Raw genomic sequence first — 12,739 nt, 5'->3', positions numbered from 1 at the left:
GGGCGACGACATAGAGAGGCGACTCGCCCTTCTGGGCCATGAACGGGATCTTCGTAGGGTCTTCGTTGTGCAGCTTCTATGTTTTTCTATAGCTATGTGTTCCCTCAGCGCTTTCGGATGACGTAAACAGACTAACAAACAAGCTAGCTGACGCCGGTAGCCGCCTTTGTGCTTTTTGTTTGGTGCTCTTGTTTGCACGAGCACACATTGTTCATGATTCAAGAATAATCATCAAAATAAAGCGGATCAAACTGTTTACATTGTGAAATATTTATATATTTATCTATCTAGCTAATGAACATTGCGTCTATCGGCTAGCTCGGCTAAAGCTAGCCGGTCGCATTTCACCGACGTCACACTTTTGACATTGGCATGGAGCGTGATCACAGGGTAAAGCTAACGAGACACATGATTTTAACTGAACCGTTGCTGCTTTCTTAAAGAAATATTCTTGCATTTGTATTATTATCGTTTGGAGTAAACTCGCTAAACCATAAATCATTCGTCTCTGTCGTTAGAATCCGCCTTGTTTTAGAATCTAATGCTAGCGATACCGTCAAACCCGTTAGCTTATTAGCAGCTAACTGTTGTATGTTTTCTCTCTCCAGCTGACACAGTTCTCGTAGTTATGGCTCTCCCCCAACTTTCAAGGTCCCTGACTGGCCTCCTCGTGGGTCCATCGTCCGTAATCCGCCAGAGGACTTTCAGGTAAGAGGTCTATCCCTCAGGTGTGGAGCCAAGTGTTTACATTATTTTATATTTTATATTGTTTTCAGTTATGAAAATGTGAAAAAAAATTGTGCTTTTAAACTATAGAACATGCTGTTAAATTTAGCCAAGAAACAGAATATACTTCACTACAAGGCCCAACAGTTCCCTATAATTAAAACAACCACACAGGCCTAGGTATTGATCCGCTGAATATGTCAGAATTATTTCATCAAGATTCACACTCTTTGACAAATCAACAAAAATGTTGCACTGTTGACAAAAGTGATAAAACAATCCTTGATCTGGACTGAACTGTTTCAGACCAGCATCAACATTTAATGATCTCTTCCCTGATACTCACCACATCCTTCCACCAGGGTTCATGGGACTCTGACCAGTAGATTTTGATTAACCTTATCAAATAACAAATAAACAACACAGATGAAAATAACCTTGTTGCATGAATCGAAGGGATGATACTCACCAGGTAACTGTTACTCTTTGTTAGGTGGACGTTGTGTTTGTATATTGAAATATCAAAACTTTAATGTCTCGAAAGTTTGTATCTTCATATCCCAGTGAAGTCAACATGGATACTGTCACAATTTGTTTGACTTCAGAAATAGGTGGGGGGGTGAAATACTAAAGTTAACTTGTTCAGTTATTCTGCATGACAGCTGACTGAGGGGGGGGGTGCTCTCAAGGAAATTCAGTCATTAGTTGATTTACTATATTTACTATTTTTCTTGCCAGTGTGTCTGCTGTTGCAGCAGCCATTCAGAAAATGTCGAGAGTCCGGGTGGTGGACAACAGCTCTCTTGGAAATACGCCGCATCACCGTCCGCCAAGAGTAATCCATGTCTACACCAAGAATGGCGTAGGAAAAGTTGGTGACAGAGTGCTGCTTGCCATCAAGGGACAGAAGAAGAAAGCGCTGATCGTTGGACACAAAATGCCTGGAGATCGCATGAGTCCACGCTTTGACTCGAACAATGTCGTTCTGATTGAGGAAAACGGGAACCCTACAGGGACGAGGATTAAAGTTCCTATACCAACACATCTGCGGAAACTGGAGGGAGACTACTCTAAAGTGTTGGCAATTGCTAGTGCATTTGTTTGATAACTGTATCAGCCAGCTGTTGTTTTTGAAATCCATATATAATCTGTACATTTTCCCATCTGCTGGGGAATAAAAGACGATTCATAATTGTATATTTTCCCTTCAGTAAAGCTTAAAAGGAGCAAACACTGAGTCACACAAATTGCCTCTATATGGTATTCCTTTTGTTACTTAATGCATGAAGTAGATTCAAGTCTTTGTCAACATGTTTGACTTTTTCTGAGGCCTCTCTATGCTTACTGTAAATATAACCTTTACCGTGAATGCATAGGAGTTTTTAGGAGCAGCCAAATGTGGGGCAAGATTATGTTGTCATGAACACAATAGAGAAATCATAACTACGAGGGCAATATTTATTGAAGGCACGACATACATTCACAACACAAAACATATGACTGGCACATTTTTAATAGCTGTTAACAACATCATGGTGTCGTCTATAAGGCATTCAGTATCATGTGATCCCTGCATATGTCAATTGAGTGAACTAATACATTATTTCTCAATGTGAGGCAACTTCACGAAACCGCTTACTAAAATCCAAGTGCAAAATAAAACAACCAAATTTAGCTGCTGGACTTTTAACGTCAACTGAAGACGACTGGTGTAATATATAAACAGGCTAAACTTCAGTATCAATGCCAAAAATAATAATTAATACAAAACTTCAATGACATCAGATCCAGGCCTATACTGCCACCTACTGGTGCAAGATTAAAACTACCAACTCTTCACTGAGGTGAGAATTTCCTGTTTAAAATAATATTTCAGTGATTAAAAAATCTGGTCAAAATGGAAACGAGAATGATTGAGCAAAACTATAAGACTTAACTATTTAAAGCACTACAGTTACAGACTTTAACATCTGAAAATCAATCTATTTTTTTTAACCTGCTTCAGTGGGATGTCAAGATCAAATGTTAGTATGTCAGTTAATTCATACAGACAACAAAACTAAAATGTAGCAGTGTAAAATCAACTGCTACAGTGCACATCATAGCTAGTGATTTTTGTCATGCACAAACTCATGCTGTTTATTTCGAGAAGACAGTTTATGTAGCACAATGACTGCTTCCTACTGTAGGTTTGCATAGTTTCTTAAATTCAGCCGGGATACGCGTCTTGGTTCGACTTTGGTTATTTGTTACACAGCATTTGTTTTTGCTACTTCAGGTGCTGATGTGGGATGTGTTAAAGGATCAGCAGGTCACTAAGGCTGAGGGGTCTTCAGGGTCCCGGTTCGCGGTGGTCTGTACCTTTACACTATTCGTCCAGTAACGTCTCTTCCTCATCCACACATTGTCAGGTAAAGCCACTGGCAACGTGAGAAATAAAGTTAGAATAACAGAAAAGATTGAAAAACTGTCGGGGCTTTCTTTTAAAACAGAAATTACCTCTGTGACGTTCATCTCAGCCACTCCTGATCCCTCCTTGTCAAACTGCTGGTAAGATCCTGTTAAACAATTAGACATTGGTATTATTTGTCAAAATATTGTAATTACAGCTGTATTCATACTTATTATTACGATGTATACTCCGTCAGATAATATGGTGTAAAATTTTGGTTCATATATTTCTAATGACATCTACAACATTATTACTCACTAAACATGGCTTCAAGTTTGACCAAGCAGCAGATGAAGTTGTCAAAGTCAACCATTTCGTTCTCTGCGTACCGGGCGACCAAGACCTGGTTCAGTCTGTTATTCAATTTAAAACCTACAAAAGGAAACAACAAAATAGAGAGAGAGCTGCAGTTCTCATCTGGGAGTGAGTGTACGTGGATAAATGAAGACATGATACCCTGAGAATTATACCTGCTTCCTCCACAGCAAGACGCATCTCATAGGAGCTCATGGCCCCAGACTTGTCGAGGTCGAACTGTCTAAAAATCAGCTGGGAAACAGTGGCAGAAATGTAAGTAAAAATGCAGAGTTGAAGTTTTATTTAACCTGGCACATATTTCAATAATAATTACCAGCCATTTACGGATCTTGTTCCAGAGGATCTGAAACTCCACCAGTCCCAAACGGGCACTGCCATCTTTCTGACAGCCATGGTGTCAAGGCAAGAAACTACACACATAAAATGACTAAATGCTAAATAGTCTTTTTTGTTTCCAAGAAAATCAGGTCATAAAATGTTTGATCAGCTCACGCCTGATAACTCAAAGAGGATACATCCATTAGATTGACCATGGTCCTGCATGATTCTATACTGAAGCCATCAGTCTTCAGATCCTTGTCTGAAATAACAAAAACACTTGTCTTTTACAGGCTGGTCCACAATGACTCAGTTACAGAGGCATTATGGGAAATAGACTACACTCTGCAGTGGAATCTGATACAGTACTGGTAGATGTATTACTAGTATGTAAACTTTCCAGCACCTCAGAATTGTTGGCTAAAAATAAAACTCACGCCGGGAGACGACTCTGTTCAGAATGGTCCGAAGCTCGCGAATGGAAATCTCCATATCCTGGAAAACACAGCAGACGAGAAAAGAGAATTTACACATACGATTCAAATAAAAGCAGAATTTGTAACTGTATTTATTCTATAACAAGGGTGATGCCATTTTGGATCTAAGATATTCATTTAAAACACCACTAAAAATTATAATTACTGTTTTCACTATTGTATTTATATCTCAAAACGATTCAAGCAGTGTTAGCGAGTACAAATGAGATTCAAAACAGTAAGACAGGTGTTTCAGAACATACCTCCCCTGCTAGCTGAGCAAACATGGACTTAAAGGAGTCATCAATATCGTCTTCAGTTATTTCCTCCTGTAGGAAAACAAAGAAAAAGCAGCGACTTAAACTGAGGATCCTATTTCTTAATGATATTAATAATGTAGATAATTCAGTGTTGATCATGAGTCACTTATACGTACATCATCTTCTAAATCTGCAGAGACTTCATCATCCAGTTCTCTGCAATGGACAAAAACATATATACACATATGTGATTTTTACTTTCACACATCACAAATACATTAAATTACATAAACATCACATACTCAGTTTCAGATTGCTTCTCAGTGAAGACCCTGAGGACAAAGTCGGCCTCTTGGCCAGGTTCAAAGGTGGAGGGAACGATGAGGTACTCTCCAGGGGGCAGACGCAGTCGCGTGCTCACCTCTCTCAGGTTGATGAAGGTCTCTGAGCGTGCGCACGACGACATGCTCAAAAAGAAGTTTTTCTTCAGGTGGACATTCTGGCAGCCTCTGTACTAAGGGCAGGAGGAAATAACACATGGGTTGGGATGAATTTGTTTGCTTCACCTTAGATTATGTGGATGTAATACACAGGAGTATTTTCTCTGTATTTTTTAATGCTGAACCTACCTCTTCTGGTATCTGAAAAAAAGATAAAGGAAGAAATGAATATGTATAAATAGTATAATATTAGAAGAGTAAACCATGAGATTGACAAGGAGAGTTGAGTGATTTTTAGCAGTTCTCACCTCATAGAGAGCAAAGCCAATGGTGTGCATGTCCTGACCTTGGCGCCGATGTCTGCGGCGGTCCTTCTGCATGAGAGATACTAAAAAACTGCACGCCACCTCATCATCCTCGGGGTCATCGTCTTCCTCCAGCAGCGTGATCTTATACTGAGGGTTGATCCAAAACGTGTCTACAGAGACAGTGCATTTGTGTCAGCCTGTTTAATAGTCACAGTAACACGAGAGGACCTGGTTGTTTCGCTGTTTGAGATATCACCACTCAATTACTTTATCAGTAATATTATCTATGTCAGAGTGTACACTTGTGCATGAAAGGGATTTTTCCTGTGAGCACACAGATGGGACTCACTGGGGTGGTTCCTGCAGCCTCCAGCCGTGCTGCCTCTTCTCCAGGTGCCGTGGAACTTGATGGTGTTCCAGTGGCTGAGACTGTCCTCGCTCAGAGCATCAGGAGTCAGGTTACAGATCTCAAGGCGAGAAAACTGCCTCGTGAATTCACTGAAGGACATCCTGGAAGATTAAGATTAGCTTTGATTCAAAAATCCTGAGTGCAACTTTTGTCACGCATATTTCACACTGTGTCCATTCAGTTCTTTTTCAAAGGGATATTCACATATATGTCTTTTAATCATGAAGCTGGAGCCAGCAGGTTGATAGTTCAGCACAAACTCAAATTCATATCCATACAAAGTGTAAAAACAACAAGTTGCTGTTAATGTGATGAGATGAAGAAACACTAAGAAGTCACTGCTTCTGAGTGAAAAGAAATATTCACACATAACCCCACATGAAGAACCCATTTTCAATGTATATGTACACAATCAACAAACAAGAATATATATTTATTGGAGAGCTTTAGAGGTGCTGATGTGTGGATTTGTTACCTACGGACAGAGCCAGGTTAGACGTTTGACCCATTTCCATCTTTGTGCTAAGCTAAACTGAGCTTCTCCTGGCTGTAGCTTAAAGGAGAATTCTGGTATTTTTCAACCTGGGCCCTGTGTTTATAAATGTGGATGTTTAATCGAATGGTACTTACGACAACTTTTAGAATTAGTCCAGTAGATGGTCTCTACCAGGCGCCGGAGGCTACAATGTAAACTGATGGGGCAACTGCGACATTCCACGAAATGTCCAGAATAAGTAGCTGTGTCGCACATTCATAAACATAGGGCCCAGGTTGAAAGATATTGGCATTACCCTTTAATATTTAGAGTACAAGTGTGTGAGCTCAATATCAATATTCTCATCTTACAAAAAGGCCCGAAATAAACCTAACCATTACTTAAAAATCAAAACATTAAATTCATCAAATCGCCATACTGCGACATCCTACCAAAACTCCCCGTCTTCCATCTTAAGATGCAAGTCCTCTCGTTCAGAAGGGTCAATCTCATCCCATTCAGGTGAACTAGCAAAGACACGGGAGTAAAGAGAATTAACAGAGGATATTAAGAAAAAGAAACTAGGGATGAAAGTACATCAGAGACATGTACTCACTTGTCACTCCAGGCACCAGTCCACTCCACCTGGCCCCAAGGGTTACGCACTCGGATAAGGCGCGTCATGTTGCCACGGAAATCGACCTGCATAACACCAGGGAGACGGTAAATGAATAACTCTTACTGTTATTAACTATGGTGACTTATTAAAGAGAACAGAGTCATGCACAGACAGACCTCCTTCAGCGCAGTGACCGAGTAGGCGTGGCCCTTCACGAGTTTCTTGAATGTAACAGCCTCCATGTCGAAGGCACTGGAGATCTGCAGCAACATAAGAACATGACAACTGCAACTGAGTGTGAATAGTCTAACACAATGGATGCCAGACTAAGGGTCAGGATCCCTTGGGGGGTCGGAAAATGACTTTCATAAATCAAGTACAATTTAAAACCAATTCGTATTTCCATTTTAAGATAAAACCAAATGTGAATTAAAAATATTTATGACCATAGTGTCCCTTGCAGCAGGTTAATTTATAGCACCAATATGTGCACAAAGATTTTTTTTCCACAAACTAGCTCAAATCAGTATCCTCTGGGATACTGTGGGTCCAACGTCTCTGGTATCATTATTTTGGAGGGCAGGGACTGAAAGGTTTGGGAATCCTTGATCTGGCATTTAAATAAATACAAGAGCTTTTAAGGTTATTGGCCTTCTAAAGATGGTGCAGTCTTGATCTTCACATCTTGGTGCTGTGCCAGCATGTTCAGCACTCACATCGATAGAGCAGCCCAGCAGAGAGCCTCTCTCCAGCGCTTTGCCGATGATCCTGTACAGATCTTTGGGAGCCCTGCTGAGCTCGTACATCTCGGACACGCCACCCGTGAAGTCCTCAAAGCCCTCAGTGGTGCTTCCTCCGGACAGAGCCTCATAGGAGCCATTCAGCCTGATGCCACATTAAAAAGACATCACACCACTTTGATTGTCAACCTCAACAGCATTTCATAACGTGCTTTACAGCTTCTCATGATGAATAATTCAGCTGCTGGCCTCTTTCAATACCTACTTAGCATAAGCCTTCTCCAGGAGGGCACTCCAGAATTCATTGCCCTCCGCAGAGTGGACAAACATAAGCTCGCCGTCTTTGACAGGCAGCCTGTCATCAATCACGATGTCCACCCACTCGCCGAACTGCCAGAACTGCAACACAGAGCAACATCTGACGACTCAGGACAGATTTTTTTTACTACTCATGGATTTTATCGTGCAAGAAGTCTGTCAAAATTCCCCAGCTAATAGAATGCCAGGTGTAGTGATGACGAATGAAATTGTCCCACCCTCATTTTGGTTACTTTTGCTGTGGGTAATGTTCCCGTAAGTGAGGGAAACAGGGCAGTGTCTGTTTTGTTTTTGTAGTTTCTTCTAGCAACTGTGTTCTAATAACATACACATTTAATTGAGATCCTTGATTTGGCCGCTCCATGTTGACCAGGGATCTGCTGGAGTCCTGTTACATGAGGGGGTTGCCGTTTTTACTTAAAGCAGACTGACAGGAAACTGAAGGAGGCTGGGAGTATATGGATAATTCATTGCCTGTAAAGGACTCATAGACATAAAGCTAACACACCCACAACAAGGGCAGGACATATTAACTCGTCAACCCTGCAGCTGGTGTTCTATATGTTGGGGAATTAAAAAAATTCAAATCCACGATCAGAGGAGACATCTGAGAGCAGATGTTTCACACACACACACACAGAAGTTTGAGCGCAGCAAATCTGAGCACAAGCAGGGTATAACTGATTGTGAGTGCAGGGTTTTGAGTAGAATCATTGCAGAATTTAAATGTGAAATCCTGTTCTCAAGCTTACAGACCACAATCATGAATAAATATCTAAAATATATATATATATAAAAGACTAGAAGGTGAAGTACCTGAAAGTGGAAGATTCCAACGTAGTCATCTTGGAACGACTGTCCGTGGGGGACAACCCGATGAAGAAGCCTCTCATTGAGGGTGAGAGAGCCGATGGCTGCTAAGAGCCAGCAGTCACCTGCGGGAGAGAGAAAGCCTCCATCCAGTAATGTCTTCCTAATTCTTTTTCAGGATAATTTAAACATTAATGACCAACAAGGACTTACCGAGCGCTCCCTGACAGATGTCTGTCCTGGTGGCACCACCCACAATGAACTGAGGGTCCTCATTCAGTTCCTATGGAGAAATTAAATACAATTAAATCAATCATGCACAATTACATCAACAGATGTGATGTGATTTGGGATCTACAGTAGCAGTGCTTTGAAACATGACACATCTTTCAAAGCACTGCTATTCTTTCCACCTATGCATCAATGGCTTGTGTTTTAATGGGGCACTGTAAACAAATGTCCCAGCAGGGAGTGGTCCGAGAGACACATGCGATGACGACAGCTGCAGACGGGGGTCCGAGAACTTCCTGTCCCTACTTGTCCTATTCTGTCTAAGACTGCAGACTGGAAATAGGATAGTGTCACTGATATGTTTACTTATATACAATAATCTGTTGAGTCACCTGGAAATTGCTCTTGTGAAAGAGGTTTTCCTCAAAATAATGAGAGGGGTATTTTCAGGTATTCCAAGCTTTTCCACATATGTAAAAATCTATGCGTAAATATGGTGTTTTTATATCAAAAATGGCTAAATAGGCTAATAATCAACTCTCTCACTCAGTTTCCTCACCGTGGGTCTCATCCACTCCACATCTCTAGTTTTGGAGGTATGGGGGGCAAGTTCCTTGAAGCCCAGGGATGGAGGCTCGGCGGGGAAGCAGGGGTCTTCAAAGAGGCCGCCCGACTCCACGCACTCCTGCTTCAGTGCCTCATAGTCCTGGTTGTTGAATAGCACCGCCTGGTCTTTGGAGCCCATGCCTTCTGCGCGGAGCCTGTTGGCGTATATCGTAGCAGATATCCCTCCAGCTGGATTCATACTGGTGCAAGATATAAATAATGGCAGTGTTGGGTGGGTACTCACGGAGCTGTCTATAAATAGCAGAAAGCTCAACCGTGGCATGCTCTTGTATTAAGAGTTACAGGAAACCAATCAGATGTAAGAGTGTGTGTGTAGAAAAATAATGTTTATTCTAGTGATTAAGCAGGATTTCATTTCTGCTGATTAATTAGCTGATTAGAGTGGATTCTAGTCCGAAGCTGAAATTATAACAAGAGGCCACTGAAGAAACTGAGGTCAGGTCCTTGGTATCACATTCATGTAGTAAATAAAAGCAAATTTAAAACTATACACTTAATGTGGAGGTTTAGAAGGTGAGTTATCAGATTTTTCTGACTACTTTTAGGAAAACAAAATTCGAATGAAAAAATTCGAATGAAAAATTCAGCTTTTGATCCCCAACACTTTTGTTTCTGACAGTTTGGTGAGGATTTGCCTGAAAAACCTATACAAAAAAATGTGAATAAGCAGTTAATAAAAATGTAAAAAAATAATTTAGGGGTCCTATTTAGAGTATAGTACTATTTTGACTCATGACCTCAGCATTTCCAATGTCCAGGCAGCAGCTCTGCAAAAGAGCATCAGCAATAATTCAGGCCTCTTGCTGACAATACTGGTGAGTGGAGGAGGGTAATGGTAAGTGGTGACGTAAACAAAAACAGCAAATGAAGCTTCAGTGAGAAACTACAGAGAATCAACAGAAATACAGAGAGTTTGTTTAGATGTAAAGTGACGACAGGAATGTGAGACATGAAGAGCAGAGCACCACCTTAAACACGGCAAACACAGGGACAACAAAGCGAGTTAGAAACGTGATACCTTGACTGTATAGGCGGGCTGAGGGGAGGAATGAGACAAAAAGGAGAGATAATGTCAATTACTGATTTTTTTAAACACAGGTTTGAAAACAAAAGTGTTCTCCTTTCAAATAATTGTGATTGCCATTAGTTGGTGAGGCAGGAAAAGCAGGCCCCAATGGAAAATTTACAACTCAGTGGGGATCTTTTTCTCTCCCCCGAATGCTTTAAAATGTCAGAGAAGTTCACAGCTGTCAGTGAAGCATCAAGAAGCTGCTTGTTGGATTGAACCTTTTCACTTGGCTGGAACTGTCTGAATCAGAATTGGAAACACTGGGACACGGGATGGTCTTTTATGCCCCTCTGCTCCACTGGAGGGGAATAATAATGAGCCAAGTTCATTTAACAGAGCAGGCATTCACAGGGAAAACTTGGATGAAGCTGCGGAGGTGAAAGAGCCGGAGAGAGATATGAGACTGATGATGGCGTTAGAAAAAAGAAATCAGACGTGTTGCTGTGCAAAACAGTGTATTATTTTGGCAGAAACAACTCTGCAGGCAGGGAGAGTGTTTATAGGGCCGGCCCCTCGCAACCCTGAGGGCCCCCACATGCCTGTAGAGTCTGCAGGAATGTCCCTGTGCTCTGACAAACAGCTAGAGAGGGGCTGTCAAATGACCAAAAGGATCTCTCTCAGGTTTTTTCACCCCCAGTGGACAAAGCAAAGCTGATCCACGCAGTCCTGCGGTGATGATGTCATCCATGGGACTTCAACCCTCAACAGCAACCTAAAACCAATCAACCACCCTCTCAGCGTAAACATGGCCTGCGCGTAAAAATCTGAATTATCCCGCGCATGTGTTCCCAGCTTTATGAATTGAAGATGATGATAAGCTCTCCACTATTTAAAAAAAAAGTCACAGTATGTCAGGCATTTAATACAGGCTCCTATTTGGATTGTGAGCAGCACCTGTTCAGTAGAATAAGCAGGCCTGTGTTTACAGTGTGTGTGCGCAGTGGGCTGCAGCCACACATTTCTCCTCTGTACCAGTACCTGCAGGTCACACATGAACCTGCCACATTCAGTGTGACGGCTGTATCCGTGCAGACTGTTGGTAACGCCACAACATGCAGTGCGTGAAAGCAGACGCAGCGCAGAGGCCTACACACTACAATAAAACCACGAAGCACCGTTAACCTTAAGCCGGTTAACGCGGCGCACTGATTCTAATTAAAGAGAAAGGAGACGGCTGCACTCACCACCGCTTTAAATGGCAACTCAAAGCTCCACAGGAACAGTCGTGAGGGGACAATCGTGCAAATCTGTGAGAGGGGGGTAGAGGCTCTGTGGACAGTAGAGCAGGTCCACCTCTTTCCGCTACACGCACGCAAACACGCACACACACACACACTGCAGGAGACACCCCTACAGTAAGTGGAGGAGGAGCCACTGGCACACACCCAGCAGTAACAAACACTGCCACTAGAGGTGCTCAGGACAATGAGGTTAAAATACAGCTCAATCATATAAATGAAGTTTAGACCAAATGTTTTTAATAGACCACAAAAGAGCACAGATTGAGGGTAATACTAAATATAAATATCATATCATAGTTCTTATTACAGACAGACTGGATATTTTGTAATAGTGCGGCACAGTGTAGTCACTGCCATATCCTTCAGTTCAGTCTGGTGCAACAAATACACAATTAGTGCAACAAAATGATTATGTATACTGAATTATGTATGTAACACACACACACACACACCTACACACACACACACACACTTATATAGTAGTATAATTCATTTCCAAGTTTTATTTGTCATTTTTAAGTTAGCAAAGGGTCAACGGTACAATAAAGAGTGTTGGACAAGAAGGTCAGGTCAGGTCAGCAATAAGAGAAATGTCATAGAAAAATATAAAGTAAGAATTTATTAAGTAAGTATTTAAGTAAGAAGATATACTTATTATTAGGTAAGTATATATAATACTTACTTAACATAGATATTAACTAAAGAAATATACAATCAGAAAAGAACCTATTAAAATTCAAAGAATTACTTTTAATGATTCATGTTTTTTAACATAATAATGCAATTTCAAGTTTTACTTGTCATATGTAAGTTAACACAGGGTCAAAGGTACAATAAAGGGTGTTGGACGAGAAGGTCAGGTCAGGTCAGGTCAACAAAATAGAGCTCAATAAAAATCAAAT

General features: G+C 41.3%; 2 protein-coding genes across 4 annotated transcripts; one reads left to right on the top strand and one right to left on the bottom strand.

The window, feature by feature from the left end:
- The first annotated feature begins 17 nt into the window (after positions 1-17).
- On the top strand, positions 18-1,923 carry mrpl14 (mitochondrial ribosomal protein L14). Of its 2 annotated transcripts, none has more exons than XM_035173430.1 (3): positions 18-156; positions 609-708; positions 1,465-1,923. In XM_035173430.1, exons 2-3 carry the CDS (start codon positions 629-631, stop codon positions 1,829-1,831), a joined length of 447 nt encoding a protein of 148 aa, XP_035029321.1. In that variant the 5' UTR covers positions 18-156; positions 609-628; the 3' UTR covers positions 1,832-1,923. The 2 variants fall into 2 exon arrangements, with proteins under 2 accessions (XP_035029321.1, XP_035029320.1); XM_035173429.2 differs by lacking the exon at positions 18-156 and adding an exon at positions 220-390.
- A 247-nt stretch (positions 1,924-2,170) lies between these two features.
- LOC118119433 (calpain-1 catalytic subunit) lies at positions 2,171-11,934 on the bottom strand. 2 transcript variants are annotated; one of them, XM_035173426.2, is made up of 23 exons: positions 11,781-11,930; positions 10,546-10,563; positions 9,460-9,706; positions 8,883-8,952; positions 8,676-8,794; positions 7,807-7,940; positions 7,518-7,686; positions 6,978-7,061; positions 6,799-6,884; positions 6,635-6,709; positions 5,648-5,808; positions 5,299-5,468; positions 5,180-5,191; positions 4,853-5,064; positions 4,727-4,766; positions 4,554-4,619; positions 4,252-4,309; positions 4,012-4,076; positions 3,810-3,878; positions 3,649-3,727; positions 3,437-3,550; positions 3,226-3,284; positions 2,171-3,146 (listed from the first exon to the last, which is right to left on the bottom strand). In XM_035173426.2, the coding sequence occupies exons 3-23, from the start codon at positions 9,703-9,705 to the stop codon at positions 3,120-3,122; spliced, it is 2,115 nt and encodes a 704-aa protein (XP_035029317.1). In that variant the 5' UTR covers position 9,706; positions 10,546-10,563; positions 11,781-11,930; the 3' UTR covers positions 2,171-3,119. The 2 variants fall into 2 exon arrangements, with proteins under 2 accessions (XP_035029317.1, XP_035029318.1); XM_035173427.2 differs by lacking the exon at positions 10,546-10,563 and having other exon boundaries at positions 11,781-11,934.
- Positions 11,935-12,739: the final 805 nt, after the last annotated feature.

Source organism: Hippoglossus stenolepis, chromosome 12, assembly GCF_022539355.2.
Source record: "Hippoglossus stenolepis isolate QCI-W04-F060 chromosome 12, HSTE1.2, whole genome shotgun sequence".
Classification (NCBI taxonomy): domain Eukaryota; kingdom Metazoa; phylum Chordata; class Actinopteri; order Pleuronectiformes; family Pleuronectidae; genus Hippoglossus; species Hippoglossus stenolepis.
The sequence above is the reverse complement of the archived record's forward strand: the minus strand, read 5'-3'. Positions and strand labels throughout refer to the sequence as shown.